At 43.4% G+C, this 15,734-nt stretch overlaps 2 protein-coding genes across 5 annotated transcripts in view; one reads left to right on the top strand and one right to left on the bottom strand.

The window, feature by feature from the left end:
- Positions 1–11,127, top strand: part of FAM192A (family with sequence similarity 192 member A) — a 64,017-nt gene extending 52,890 nt beyond the window's left edge. The window contains exon 7 of the mRNA XM_029608732.1: positions 10,255–11,127. Coding sequence (XP_029464592.1) covers positions 10,255–10,472 — 218 coding nt within the window. The 3' untranslated portion in view covers positions 10,473–11,127. The remainder of the gene's footprint in view (positions 1–10,254) is intronic.
- CPNE2 (copine 2) overlaps positions 10,916–15,734 on the bottom strand; it is a 455,723-nt gene continuing 450,904 nt past the window's right edge. For all 4 annotated transcript variants that reach the window (XM_029608729.1, XM_029608728.1, XM_029608731.1 and 1 more), the window contains one exon: positions 10,916–11,444. In XM_029608729.1, coding sequence (XP_029464589.1) covers positions 11,337–11,444 — 108 coding nt within the window. In that variant the 3' untranslated portion in view covers positions 10,916–11,336. The remainder of the gene's footprint in view (positions 11,445–15,734) is intronic.

Genomic DNA, 15,734 nt, shown 5'->3' with positions numbered 1-15,734 from the left:
CCTCTGCACCTGCGTGTGTGAGTTCCCGCGCAGGCAGATCTACTCTCCTCAGTCTGTTTTTTCCGCGCGCGGGATCGCACGCGGAGCCAAGACTTTCCTCATGTCCAAAAGCGGGTTTAAACGCTGCCGCTGCAACCGGGTGATGTCAGTCACCGACGGCCATGACAGGTGCTACCGGTGCCTCGGCAGCGCACACGATGTCTCCAACTGTGAATTTTGTGCAAAAATGTCCCCCAGGGCGAAAAGACAAAGGGCCTACAGGCTCCAAGAGCTCCTGAGCACTCCGGAAGCTTCGGAGGCCCATTCTTCACCGGGACCGGTGAAGAAGGTGAAATATTCGGCACCAAAGGCTCTTTCGGATAGCCAGGTAACAGGGGAGCAGGGCTCTGCAACCCTTCATAGCCGAAAATCCTCTATTCAGTCGACGTCCAGTAGAGACTCGAGGCGCGGCAGATCGCCTCATAGACGTACTGAAGGTTCGCGCCACATTACGCCGGGACTAGGCCCCAGATCACCACGCCCTATGGCAGAAACGGTGCAAGAAGAGCAGGAACGGCGCCGCGCAGTACCCAAACATTCGGCGCCGGCCTTGCACGCCTCCATGGTGCCGGAGAAACAAGGGCATATGTTGGCGCCGAAAGTTAGGGCCCCGAAGGGCGCGTCTTCAAAAACGCTCGATCGCCCGACGCCAAAGATTGCACCAGCGCCGAGGACCATTACGGCGCCGACAGTCTGCAAGGCGCCGAAACCACATACGACACCGGACAAACACATGGCGCAGGAAGGCCGCAGGGCGCCAGACGACCTAGCGGCGCCGAAAAGCCACAAGGCGCCGGAGAGCCATACGGCGCCGGAGAGCCAAAAGGAGCTGAAAGGTCACCCGGCGCCAAAAAGCCATAAGGCGCCCAAAGGTAGCACGGCGCCGAAAAGCAACACGGCGCCGAGAAGCCAAACGGCGCAGAAAGACCAACCGGCTCCGAAAAGCCAGAAAGAAACGAAACGTCACAAGGCACCGGGAACACATATGTGGTCGGAAAACCAAGCGGCGCCGAAACAAGTGCCGGAGCCGCAAATAGAAAGGGAGACACTAGCTTCTTCCAAAGATGCATTCCTCTTTCCACCACTACAGCAAACAAAGGAGCAAGCAGGATTGTTGGTGTCGTTACCGACTAACAGAGATCCAAAATTGTATTCCTTATCTGGCACAAGGAAGGGGAGTCACAAACGCAAAAGAGCGGACACCCACAGTTCCACTTCACGTAGTTCTCAACACAGGAGGTCCAGTTCCTCTTCACACAGCTCCCGGAAAGCTCATACCTCTTCACATGATTCAGCATCTCTTCATGGTAAGAAAAGGAAACTGGATCCAGAACGGGACCATAGACATGGGCATCGAAGGCATAGGGCAATTAGCCCTTCAACGTCTAGATCCTCTCGGTTGTCCCGACACAAGGAACACGACTCCCCGATATATCTCACATCCTCGCACACTTCTCTGGGTTCAGGGTGTGGGCCGGAACGCCCACATCATCCTCCTAGTCCTCTGAAAGATCAACAACTGCAAAAAGCACCGAAGGTGATGCCACAGGCCACAAAGGATGCTTTTTGGCAACTATCACAATCCTTGTCAGGATTTTACGAAGCCATTCAAACGTCATTTATCCTAGACAAGGATAAAGCAGGCTCCACGCAAGATCAGGAATCTTCGGACCCATTCGAGGACATTAGCGAAAAACAATCTCCCCTCGCAGAACGGGCTATCTCGCTTTCACCGGCCATTTCAGTATCACATGAACCTGATGACTCCTCCTCTGATTCCCCTACTTCATCAACGGGATTTCCCTCCGACCCTCCAGAAGGTCAACAGGAGCCATATTCACCTCCGGAAGATCTCTCCTATCCGAAGTTTTTGGAAAAGATTGGGAAAATCCTTCAGCTACAAATTCAAAAAGAACCAGACCCCAGAGCTGAGACGTTGGGGCTTCTCAAAATTTTCGATGTACCGGGAGAACCAACCACGCTCCCGCCTCACGACCTACTCCATCGACTACTATTGAAGACTTGGGAAACTCCTCAATCTATACAACCGGTATCCAGAAAATCCGATATTAAATTTAGGATCAAGAAAGAAACTCCATATGCACTGCAACAGCTGCCACATGAGTCAGTGGTTGTCGAGTCCGCTATGCAACGGTTTAAAAAGTCAAAACTCCATACTACCTATCCGCCAAGTAAGGACAATAGGTATCTGGATGAAGTGGGAAGAAAAATATACCAAAACTCTATGCTTACAACACGCATTATGCACCACCAATCCCGTGTTGCGTTTTGGGATCAAATAACATCGGATCAATGGGTATTGGACATTGTCAATCAAGGTTATCGTCTTCAATTTCAGTCCAAACCACATCTCCCACACGTCCTAGCCGTCAGGCCGTTCCGGGACCATCCACAACTCCAAACGGAGATATTACACCTTTGCCAACAAAAGGCGATAGTGCGATTACCCTCGAACAGCTACAATCTAGGATTCTATTCCCCATATTTCCTAATTCCCAAGAAGTCGGAAGGCCTCCGACCCATTCTGGATCTCAGGGAACTCAACAAATGTCTGATAAAAGAGAAATTCAAGATGGTATCCCTGAAATCAATCCTACCCTTACTGCAACCCAACGATTGGATGTGTTCCATCGACCTGAAGTATGCATATACTCACATTCCAATCCATCCTTCTTCTTGGCAGTACCTTTGCTTCACATACAAGCAGCAGCACTACCAATACAGAGTACTTCCCTTCGGGTTATCAGTGGCTCCCAGGGTGTTTACCAAGTGCATGGTAGTGGTGGTGGCTCATCTCAGACAACGGCGTATGACAATTTTCCCGTATCTAGACGACTGGCTAGTAGTAGCGCCATCACAGGACCGCCTCCTCTGCCATCTCAGTCAAATACTTCATTGTTTGCATCAACTAGGGCTAGTGGTGAATTTCAAGAAGTCTCAACTAACGCCGACACAACATCTACAATTCATAGGAGCGTATCTAGACACCACCCAATCCAGGGCATATCTGCCACAGGACCGCCGAGCGCAAATGCAGAAGCTTCTGCACGACCTCTTACCGAGACCAACCTCGTCTGCCAGACAAATCCTAGTTCTTCTTGGCCATATGGCAGCGGCCAATTTCTTAGTACCGAACACCAAGTTACATATGAGGCGGCTACAGTGGGGACTCAAACGACAGTGGAGTCAACACTCCCAACCACTCACGCAAGCTGTTGCCCTCACCGCAGAAATGAAAAGGGATATAACCTGGTGGCTCCTCCCGTCCACACTAGTAAAGGGAGCTCTATTCAGACAGCCCATGCACGACTCTGTTCTAACAACAGACGCCTCACGGAAAGGCTGGGGGGCACATCTAGAGATTCACGAGACACAAGGTCTTTGGTCATTAACAGAACAAACGATGCAGATAAATTTACTGGAGCTTCGAGCGATTCGCAACGCTCTCCAGGCTTTTCAGCACTTCCTGAAAGGACGAAGAGTCATGGTCTAAACAGACAATCAAGTTGCGATGTTCTATATCAACAAACAAGGAGGCTCGGGCTCCTGGACCCTCTGCAAGGAAGCATTACTCATCTTCCAATTTGCGCACCAGCACTGCATACATCTCCAGGCCACATACCTACCAGGTATAGCAAACACGAGAGCGGACAGATTGAGCAGAATCTTCCACCCACACGAATGGTCCCTCAACAGGGAGGTAGTGCTCAGCATTTTTGCCAAATGGGGCACGCCACAGATAGACTTATTTGCGACGGAGCTCAATGCACAGCTTCCAAAATTCTGTTCAATTCGTCCAAGCCAGTTCCGGATGGTACAGGATGCCTTCCTCATTCCGTGGATGTCGGGGCTGCTATACGCGTTTCCGCCCATTCCCTTGATCACCAGAACAATTCAAAAATGCATATTGGACAAGGCTCAGATGATCCTCATTGCTCCAGCCTGGCCGAGACAACCCTGGTACAGTTACCTACTGCACCTCTCCAGCGACACACCGATGCGACTTCCACACCGTCCAGATCTGCTACTGCAGGACCAGGGAACGCTGTTACACCCACTGCATTCATCCCTACACTTAACGGCGTGGAGATTGACAGGTGGGTGCTAACGGAACAGAACGTCTCTATTAATGCTCAGCGTATCCTAATGGAATCTAGGAAACCCTCTACCCGACGCAATTACCAATATAAATGGAAAAGATATACTACATGGTGTATAGCCCAACAGGTATCAGCTATGGACTGTTCGCCACAGCGGTTGCTGGACTATCTTCATTCCTTATTTGAAGCAGGCCTAGCCACGACTTCGATTAGAGTCCACCTCAGTGCCATCGCGGCCTACCACACTCCATATAAGCAGGGCTCTATAGCAACTCACCCTTTGCTTACCCGTTTCCTCAAAGGTCTCCTACATATCAGACCCCCCACGGCCAGACCACCGGTTCCGTGGAATATTAATATTGTATTGGAACAACTCATGCTTCCTCCTTTTGAACCTATGGAATCAGCACACATAAAGTTCCTTACATGGAAGGTGGTATTCCTTGTAGCAGTCACATCAGCTAGACGAGTTAGTGAATTGCAAGCACTAGTGCACTATGAACCATACTTACAGTTCTTTCACCAAAAGGTGGTTCTTCGAACTCACCCTTCATTTTTACCGAAGGTCGTTTCTACTTTTCACCTTAATCAGAGTATAGAACTTCCAAAGTTTTTCCCAAAACCACATACAACGCCAAGGGAAGCTTTGCTTCACACCCTGGACTGTAAGAGGGCACTAGCTTATTACAGAAATAGGACGTCTTCTTCGACACGTCCATCACAACTCTTTCTATCTTTCGATCCTAAAGCACCAGGACGATCAGTCTCCAAACGAACCATATCCAGCTGGATAGTCCAATGTATTCAGTTCTGCTATGACAAAAGAACTGAGGTTCTCTCATGTAAGCCAAAAGCTCACCAAGTTCGTGCCCTGGCGACATCTTGGGCTCATCTCAGAAACATTCAACCAATAGACATTTGTAAGGCAGCTACTTGGACTTCCTTACACACCTTCACTACGCATTATTGTCTAGATCAGCAAACATCAGCAGATGCCAGTTTAGGTCGAACTGTCCTACAATCTGCAGCAGAGCATAATAAGTGATTGCCACTCATATCATATAGTTGGGAGCTTGTGACTCCCATGACAGCATGGCTAATTCAGCCCTGCTATCGACGGGAAAAAACAAGTTTGCTTACCGTAAACGTTGTTTCCGTAGATAGCAGGATGAATTAGCCATGCTGACCCGCCCGCCACCCTGGCAATCACAATACATAGAACACTTCAACTGCTTAATCACAGACTGAGGAGAGTAGATCTGCCTGCGCGGGAACTCACACACGCAGGCGCAGAGGATACAAAAATCAACCTCTGCTTTATCAAGCTCCGCCTCCTGGACCTGATGGACAGATCCCATGACAGCATGGCTAATTCATCCTGCTATCTACAGAAACAACGTTTACGGTAAGCAAACTTGTTTTTACACCACTTGATTTGTTTAGGCTTTATGTTGCTCAGGTCCTTAAAATACCTGATGAAATAAAACCAGTGGTAACCAAAGCCTATTACTTATATGCTAAGCAAGGAAGCGCTGAAGGGCAAGACGAACAAGCTTTACCTGATTTGTCCTCAATACTGGATTCATCACAAGAATTGGAGATTACTCTGAGAAGACCTCTTCTAGTTACATTTGCCTTCTTGATGGACAGAAATAATATATTTAAAAATTATTTCAGAAGTAGTCATGTACTATTCTTTGTGCAAAGAATTTGGTGTTACCCAGACCTTGTTAAACAAACTCAGTTTAGAAGGAAGCAATTTCTAAATATGAGAGAGGAGGTAATTAAAATTGGAGCTAAGTTTAAACTTTGTTTCCCTTGTAAATGTTGTATGCAATATCAACAACAGATGTATGTATTTATGGAACCTTTACAGTTAAGGTCCTTCCTAAACTCACATAGCGCCCCTTGATAACCCAAAAAGAGCATTTGGAAATATAACGGTGGTTTGAATTCAGAATGTCAGTTCTGTTAGAAATATTTCATTTCCTTTTGTAAGCTCCTAGATTGCATGCTCTCCCATTATTTCCTTTATTATTTAGGTGCATAAATGTAAAAATTGCTTATAGAAAATGTTTCATATTCTTGATTAAGAATATTTTTGTTAGTCATTTATGTACTTAAAAATTACAATGCAAGAGTTTCTTGTACTAAATGTTAAAATGCATAAATAAAAAATTTAAAAAAAACCCCAAAAACTGCAGTTAGTTGTCCCCTTGACAGATTTCTAAACTGCTGCTCTGAGTAAGAGCTCCTTCCCAAAGGATTTTAATGCAGCTCATATTACGGTATTGGCAAAGCTGGGAAAGGATCCATTGCTTCCATCTTCCTATAGGCCCATTTCACTTTTAAATTGTGACCTCAAGATAATAGCTAAAGTTTTAGCAGATAGAACCAGCCTTGTATTACCTTTTCTTATTTTAGAACATCAAGTGGGTTTTGTTAAAGGGCGGATGGCCAGTACACACATCATCAGACTGCTCACAGCTATGTCAATTTGTCAAAAACATCAAGTACCAGCTCTAGTCATTGGCTTCGATTCAGAGAAAGCCTTTGATCGTGTGTCACAGCCTTATCTCTTCTCGGCCTTAATAGGTATGGGTGTCAAAGAAACATTTTAGCCTATATCTCTCCTTTATGAGAACCCCTTGTCCACTATTATTGTTAATGTATGTAAGTCTGATAGTGATAAAATACAACAGCGGGTGAGACAGGGCTGTCCTCTCTCACCTTTGTTATATATCTTCTCCATTGATCCTTTATTGAGGAAAATTCACTCCAAACACCGCAGGTTTTAGCTGGGGCTTGAAGTCTTTCAAGGTCGCTGCTTCTGCAGATGATGATCTGATCTTCCTTACTGGCCCAGAAGATTCTTTGGCTTTTCTTTTGACTCTGCAAATGACCTTTGGCTGGTTTGTTAGCCTAAAAATTAACCATGAGAAGTCGGAGACCTTGGATGTATGTGGGAATGTAGAGCAGGATTGGTCAGGCCATTTTCCGTTGAAATGGGTTGTTCAGGAAAAAGTAATTTAGGTGTTAGGAATCCTATCTATCTACATCCCCTTTAAAAGCCAGTATTCAACCATTGTTAACTGGCATGTCCAGCTCCCTAATAAACTGGAAATCTTTACCATTGTCTCTCCTAGGTGAAAACACATCTGCTTAAGATGATTGTTCCTAAGTGGCTATATGTCCTTCAAATGGTTCCTTTATGGATTATCAAAAAGGATCATAATGAAATAGATTGGATATTTCAAAATTTTTTGTGGAATGGGCAGCACTTACGACTCCCTTTGCAGGTGCTCACTAGACCTCTGGAGCAAGGGGGCCTGGGTTGTCCAGATTTTAAAAAGTGTAATTTGCCATGTATGCTGCGCTGTTTGGGAGACTGGATATCGGGAACCTCATATACAGTGCCTTATATACATTTAATAAAGTGGTTTGATGTTCCTTCCTTAAATAGCTTACCCCAAATAGAAACCAAATTACTCTCACCCGACTTAGTCGCATCTGTTAATAAATTCCTGCAAGAAGGCCTGGTCATTAGCTTACTGGCCGCTCCACTAAATTGTCTTCCCCCCCATTAAACATTTGTGATGATACTTTTTCTTCCTGGCTTGGAAAAGTCTGTTTTACAGTTGGCGCAAGAAAGGCCTCACCAGCATCTACCAGTTATTTTTGGGGACTACGGGATTACTGCTCAGTTTTCAGGTATTACAGGAAACATTCCACTTATCCCGGAGTGAATTTTTTGCCTATTTATAAGTAAGGCACTTTATTGGGGCTTCAGGGGATGCAGTTCTAGAAACTCATTCCGCTAAGATGCTGAGAAAGTATTAGGCGATCGACAGCATGAGCCCTTGATGGCTCGCTTTCGTAGGCCCTTTATGTGATACCACACGATGATACATTACTTTCTCTATTTCAGTGGTGGCAAGGCTGGTTGGAGTTTCCTTTCCACAGTTTAAGGAATGTTACCTTGATATCCCGAACTTAACTGAGAAAGTAATCTTGTGGGAAATGCAATTTAAATTTCTTTGGCAATTCTACTGGTGTTTAAAGCAAAACAATGCTCCTCAGATCTGTGCCCCATGTGTGGAACTGATGTTGGTAATTATATTCATACTTTTTGGTCTTGCCCTTCACTCCAGTCTTTTTGGCAACGGGTGGGAGGATTATGTGCTACTATTCTAGGGTTTGATATTCCCAGTGACCCAAACATTTGGCTCTTTGGCAAGTTCAATTATGCTCGCACAGAGTGCAAGATGAGTAAGTGTTGACTTGTGAGAAAAATGGGTTTTCTTGGCAAGAAAGTCATACTCTCTCATTGGATTGGTAACTCTTGCCCTCAACCTGATCTTCGGTTTCATAGAATGGTAAAAATTGTTTACATTTGAATATCTTTTCACGAGAGTTGGCTGTCCCAAACATTTTCACACTATGTTGGACATTTGGAAGCACTTCCAGGACTCTCTCTCCCCCCCACTATTCGGAAGACTCTAGCGGATGGATGAAGGTTTTCTTTAATATTTCCGATCTTACCTATTTTTCTTTTCTTGCCTTGATATCTTGCTATTTCTTTCCTTCTTCCCTGTATGTTTTATTAAGTTATGTCATATCCCATTGTGATACAATGAGAGGTCTAGAACAGGTAGATGTGAATTGGTTATTTACTCTTTCGGATAGTAGAAAGACTAGGGGGCACTCCATGAAGTTAGCATGGGGCACATTTAAAACTAATCTGAGAAAGTTCTTTTTTACTCAACACACAATTAAACTCTGGAATTTGTTGCCAGAGGATGTGGTTAGTGCAGTTAGTATAGCTGTGTTTAAAAAAGGATTGGATAAGTTCTTGGAGGAGAAGTCCATTACCTGCTATTAAGTTCACTTAGAGAATAGCCGCTGCCATTAGCAACGGTAACATGGAATAGACTTAGTTTTTGGGTACTTGCCAGGTTCTTATGGCCTGGATTGGCCACTGTTGGAAACAGGATGCTGGGCTTGATGGACCCTTGGTCTGACCCAGTATGGCATTTTCTTATGTTCTTTTCTCCTTCTCACCCAGATACTAGCTATGAAACAATGCCTCTTTTTGGATGCCTCGTGCAAGGACTGTTCTGGTTTGTTTTGCATTCCTATCTCCGGAAGGCAGTTTCTCTCTTCTTGGTATACCAGATATGGAGGGGGAATGGGAAGGGGCTTATTGGATGTTCACATTTCAGAAGGTGGTTTCCTTTTGCTCTCATGGACATCTCCTCTTTATTTGTTGTATGAGCTTATACAAGTGAGCTGTTGATCTTGCTTAGAACTTCTGGTTTACTGCTTAGTGTATTGCTTCTGAAACTTCAATAAATATGATTGGAAAAAAAAAAAAAAGCTTCTGTCCGGAATCAGTCGCAAAGACCGGGGCAGAGCATTCCACAGCGTTAGCTAATTATGGAGCATGCCCGTCTGCGTGTTTCTGCATATTGAATTTGCTTAGAAGCAGATACCTCTAGCAGTAAGTAATCTTGTGAATGCAAAGAACGGCAAGGTTTGTATATTAAAAGTAGAAATAGCTGCATTAGTAACCAGGTGTGTGTGTTAGCTGTTTAAGCTTCCAAGTTTTGCAGTCCTCGTTAAATGTAACTTTTTGTTTCTTCTGATTAGAATAAGTAGTTTATGTTTACTGTTCTGTCCCTGTTCGATGTAAACTGATCTGATATGGTATTTAACCTTGAAGGTCGGTATAGAAAAACAATAAATAATTAAATGTAGGGATGGAAACATTTTTAGAAAGCTTAAGTATCAGCCAATAATAGTAAGAAAAACACTCTCTCAAAAATTCTTCCCCTGGTTCCTATGCCAATTTTTGCTGTCCCCCCTCCCCTCAGCCAGCTCCTGTCCCTCTCCTCCCAAATTTTAGGTAGGTTCTGTCCAGCCCTGCTTACATTGGCTATATTTATTTACCTAGTGCTCTAACAGGAGCTAGTTAAGAACTACAGCCATCATTATGTGAAGACACAGTGAGCCTTAAGAAGCTTAATGTAAAAACACTGAGGTTAGACTAACTTGTTGATAGATTGTGATTTATCATTTTTTTTTGTTGCAACAGGAAACAGCTCTCGTGATCATCTCGGAAGCAGCGCATTGAGCGGCTCGGTCGTGCACTGCCCCTCCGCTTCTGTGTGCATCGGCATCCTGCCTGGCCTTGGCGAATACTCGGGCAGCAGCGACTCTGAATCCAGCTCAGATAGCGAAGGCACCATCAACAACACTGGCAAGATCGTCTCGTCTATTTTTCGTACCAACACCTTCCTTGAGGCCCCATAAAGTGTGCCCTAGAAAGCTTCCTATATCTACTGCTGTATTGCAGTAATTAAAAAGAATCTAGCATAAAGAGCTGAGTACACGCTTTCTTGCTGCTGTACGGGTGTTGGGGGAATAAGAAGCATTTTCAAACCATGGATGATAGATTGAAATTTCTGTACCTGGTTGGGGGAGTGGATATGTTTTAAGATGTAAATAGTTATTTGTTAGCAACCCAAGTTCTTTCTGTTCAACCAAGTAAAGCTGAGTAGCCAGTAAGGTAGGCCCAGGAGTGTAAAAGATCATGTTCTGTCTGTTCGGGAAATCTGTACCGCTCTGCCACCTCTGAACCAGATCTCTTACTCTTGTACTTGTAAATAAGACACTTGTCCAAAGACCTCATTTAGCATAGGTGCCCTTAACCTTGAATGTTGCGTCCAAATATATAAAGCAAATGCACTGCTTACTTTTTTTTTTTAAATGTCTGAATTTGTTTATTAATCTGAGAATATAACAAATAACATGTCCACTGTATAAAAAGGAACATACAGCATAAGAGGTATAGGTACAACACTGCTACGCACATAGTTCTACATAATGTACATTAGGGCGCTTTAAGAAGAGCAAAGTGAGATTTGTAAAAATTTGTTTTAGTTACATTAAAATTGTACAAATTACATTCAATACTGAAAGTGTCTGCAGGGGGGGGGGGGTACCTGGTCTGCTTTGTGTGTCATGAATTTAAAAAGCAAGGTCCTCTCAGAATTGATCATATTTTGTTTAAAAAAAAAAAAAAGGCCCCTAAAATCCCTGTGACCCATGCACACTTACTTAGTAAACAATGTACTGAACGTTTGCCACATGCAGAAGGAGGGGGGGGGGGGGGTGCTAGGCGGGCTCTGAGTGGACGGGAGGCAGATTTTGATGCTTGAAATACTGAACAACTTGCTGGGGGAGTTCTGCAAGCACCGCTTTGGCCAACGTTTCCTTTGGAGCCTGGAAAGAAAAAGGTGAGAACAAAAATCTGTAATCTTATACAACACTGAAGAAAGTACCTATGCAGTAGCAGGGTAAGGGCATTACAAAAGGTATCCAACCAGTGCTACCTACCTACCCGCCACAGGAGCCTTGGGTTATTTACAAACTGCCTGCAACGTTTTGCCATTTAAAAAGCAATTCAACAGTTGCACAATGCGGTTTGCTGCTAATTTTTTGCCAAGTAAAATATAACATCCATTTTTGCAAAAAATAAATAAATAACCCTTTTGCAGTTCTAGTTCATTAGGAGCTGATAGTAAAAGCTACCAGTATTGATTGTATTTGTGATGCAGCTGCCCCTAATAGCTTCCTCATTTTGGGTCTTACGGCATTGCTTCAGTATATTTAGTAAAAGTTTGAAACATGAGCAGTAGCACCAATCGTCAAGGCTTCAACCGTAGCTGCTGGCCATTTACACATCTTTCATATACATTCAGCATTCACCCACGGTAAAACATATAAGTAAATCTAAGTAGAAAGTAGATTTCACATTTACATATCTCAAGCTTGAATGAGAAATGGTTGGACATTCAGATTGCAAACTCAAAGAGTGTCCATGGAAAATATCAGTAGAACAGGTTGGTAGATGGGATTTGGCCAGCGCCAGGACTGCAAAAAGCTCCAGAAAAGCATTCCAGCATCATTAAAAAAAACCAAACAAAACTTCTGTCCCAGCTCCTTTCCCTAGACAATCACATCTATCTACAAACCTGTTCCCTATTTCTGTTTAAATTTCCTAAGAAAACTCAAGAGATTTCAACCTGATGTAAGAAGGTGCACTGAAATTCCTAATGTATTAGGAATTTAAAAAAAAGCAAACAAACCCAAATTAAAATGTGTACTCAGCTCTTTGCATAGGCTAACGACCGGCTTTTAAAAGCCTTACTCACACAAATTCCGGCCTTTATGCTCGTGGCCGGGCCTTTGCTCGCACCAGGCGAATTCTTCTGGCTCACAAATTTGTGCCTGTAAGTTATGACTTGTGAGCTGGTGGGCACAGGAGGAGGAGGAGCGAGTATGGAAGTTATTTTTATATTTCACCAATACTGAGGGAAAGAGAGCCTGCAGCACTGGTAAGGCCAGCTCCCTTTCTGGGGAGGGAGCAAGATCGGGCACTGCAGGAAAAGGAAGCATGGGGCAGAGGAAAAAACTACCTTCTCCTTTATGTTCAGAAAACATGCCGTAGGTGTGATTCCAGAGCCGAAAAGGTGAAACGTAAAGTTACCTGTTAATTTCCTTGCCTTTAGTCCTGCCAGACCAATCCAAACAAGTGGGTTATATCCTCCCTGCCAGCAGACAGAAACAGAGAAAAATGCTCAAAGCGGACTTCACTCCCCCCCCCCCCCCCATAGGGGTCATGTGCTGCCTCCAGCTCTTCGATATCCTCTGTCAAAGCTAAGATAACCAATGATGATTGATTGTTTTGTTTTCAAAATCACCACAACTAAAACCGGATGTAGCCAAGAAACTTCACTCTAAGGTCATTAACTCAAGAATTATATAATTCCTACAGCAAGGTCATGATTAGGCCAACGTACTCACTGATAGTTTTCTGAACGCAGCAGACAGAAGAGCCCTTAATAGTTGTGGCTTCTCTGGGGGAGTTCTGGATTGGTTTGGTAGGACTAAAGTAAGGAAACTAACAGATAAGTTTAAATTTCACCTTCCATGCCAGACGAGTCCAAACAAATACCAGAGCTCCACCTAGACCAAGGAAGCCACTGAAGCTCTCAGGCCTCCTGTGTGCAGGGCACATCCTTGCCCAGCCTGCACACCCTCACTGAGGTCCTTAGAGCAGGGATGCAATAGGGTCAAGGGCATTGCCCTGCCATGATCCTCTGAAAGACAGTTTCCGATTCTGCCTAGACGGAGGTGTGCACCCTCAGCAAGCGGGCATGATGGCTCTCTGGGATCTGCAAACTCTTGCTGGAACAAGCCAAAGCATTCATCTCCTTGAGTCCTCCTGAAATCTGTGTCTTATAAACAACTGTGCTTTAATAGGATATACCAAAGACCTATTCAAGAAAAAACTGGTCACCTACAAATATCTCAAAAGTGACCTACAACAGGCTTGAGAATGACTGTCCCTACCCTGGCCTACATTGCTCTACTTTTAAATAAGAAAAGCCTGATTTCAACAGAAATGAAACACTACCTTTAGAAGAGGGATAGAATTGGGCTTTTTTATTAAAATTAAAGGGGCACTTAGGTAAGATAAGGCCATTGCAGAAAGACAATTAATTCTTTGCTTCGGTGTTTACCAAAGAGGCTGTTGGGGAGAAACCTATGCTGGAAACAATTCAATGGTGATGATTCAGAAGAACAAACAAATCATGATGAAGCTGGAAGATGTAATCGGGCGGATTGACCAACTAGAGTAGCCCGGACCAGATCTTATAGAACCCAGAATTCTGAAGGAACTAAAAAATGAAATTTCAGATCTATTACCAGTAACTTGTAACATACATTAAAATCATTGTACCTGAAGAGTGAAGGGTGGCCAATGTAACTTCGATCTTTAAAAAGGGCTACAAAGGTGATCCTGGAAACTATAGATCAGTGAGTCTGACTTTAGTGCCAGGAAGATCATATAAACTATTCTAAAGAACAAAGTCACAGAACATATAGAAAGTCATGGATTAATGGGACATGAATTTACAGAAGGGAAATCTTGTTGTCACCAATCTGCTACATTTTTTTGAAGGGGTTAATAAACATGTGGATAATGGTGAGCCAGTGGATGTAGTGTATTTGGATTTTCAGAAGGCGTTTGACAAAGTTCCTCATGAGAGACTCCTGAGAAAATAAAGTCACAGAATAGGAGGCAATGTCCTAATGTGGATTGCAAGCAGACTCCCTCAAAGGCTTCCTGCTTCAGATTTATTAAAAAACTTTCTAGCCCACTCCTATTGCTACTATTTCAAGGCGATTTACAGGATAAAAACATACATAATTTGTATCTAAACATAATTAAAAACATTACAAGTAACATAATATGAGGGTCGGCCACAGCAAGTTCATTTAAACTGGAATGCTTAAGTCCTTAAAAGCCAGTAGGAATACGTGGGTCTTTAGGTCCTTCTTGAATGATTTGAGTGTCGGCACCGAACAAAGTGAATCCGGTAGATTATTCCAAAGGCTTGGATACATTTTAAAAAATAATTTATTATAAGATTTTGCCTCTATGGCCAGCTTCTTTTCAAATTCTCTTTTAGCCTGCCTTATCAATGTTATCTGACTTGCCAAGGCTTATGCTTTTTCCTATTTTCTTCAGATGGATCTTTTCTCCAATTTTTGAAAGACGTTCTTTTGGCTAAAACAGCCTCTTTCACCTCACCTTTTAACCATGCTGGCAGTTGTTTGGCCTTTCTTCCACTTTTTAAAAGCATAGAATACATCTGGAATGGGCATCCAGGATGGTATTAGATATATGAATGGGATTACAATTGTATACTCTCCAGATACACTGCTTGAAGTCAAAAGCTGCAAGAATCAGCATCAGCAGTCATCAGACAAGAAATTAAAAGATACATTTAAAACATGTTGTATTCGCAAATATTTATTTTTTTTGAACATTTTTTTGAAGACTTGAGGACCAATGATCACTGATAAAACAATGAAAGGCTTTTTACCAGTAGTGCTTATTGTAACAGTCCATCTTCTGAATAGTTGGTGGTTTTTTCCTTTCCTTGATCTAATTCTCTATACACCCAATCTAAAGGAAAGTCCACTATCTTTTCCTTTAGCAGAGTCTCCACCACTGAGGTAAGGCTAACAGGCTTGTAGTTTCCAGCCTCCTTTCTCCTACCGTCTTTATCCTGTGGGACCAAAACTACTCTTTTCCCATTTTGTGGCACCACTTTTACCAGAGATCTATTAAACAAGTCCTTCAGTGGACCTACCAGCACATCTCTGAGCTCTTAGTATCCTGGGATGGGATGTACCTCGTCCAGCCCCTTGGCCTTATCTACTTTCAGGTTTCCTAATCTTCCCATATAGTCATATAGTTTCTTCTGTTATTGGGGTTGCATGTACTCCATTTTCATCTATGGTTTTGTCAGTCAGAAATAGTCCTTCCCCATGGTCTTCTTAGTGAACACGAACTGAAGTATTTGTATAATGTTTCTCCTATTTTTTTCCTCTTTCTAAGACATTGCTCCTTGTCTCCATTCAATCTTACAATGCCACCTCTTGTTTTCCTACTTTCTCTGATGTATCTGAAAAATATTTTGTCACCTTGCTTTACCT

Source organism: Rhinatrema bivittatum, chromosome 7, assembly GCF_901001135.1.
Source record: "Rhinatrema bivittatum chromosome 7, aRhiBiv1.1, whole genome shotgun sequence".
Lineage (NCBI taxonomy): Eukaryota > Metazoa > Chordata > Amphibia > Gymnophiona > Rhinatrematidae > Rhinatrema > Rhinatrema bivittatum.
Note: the sequence above shows the minus strand (reverse complement) of the source record. Positions and strands in the feature narration are given on the sequence as shown.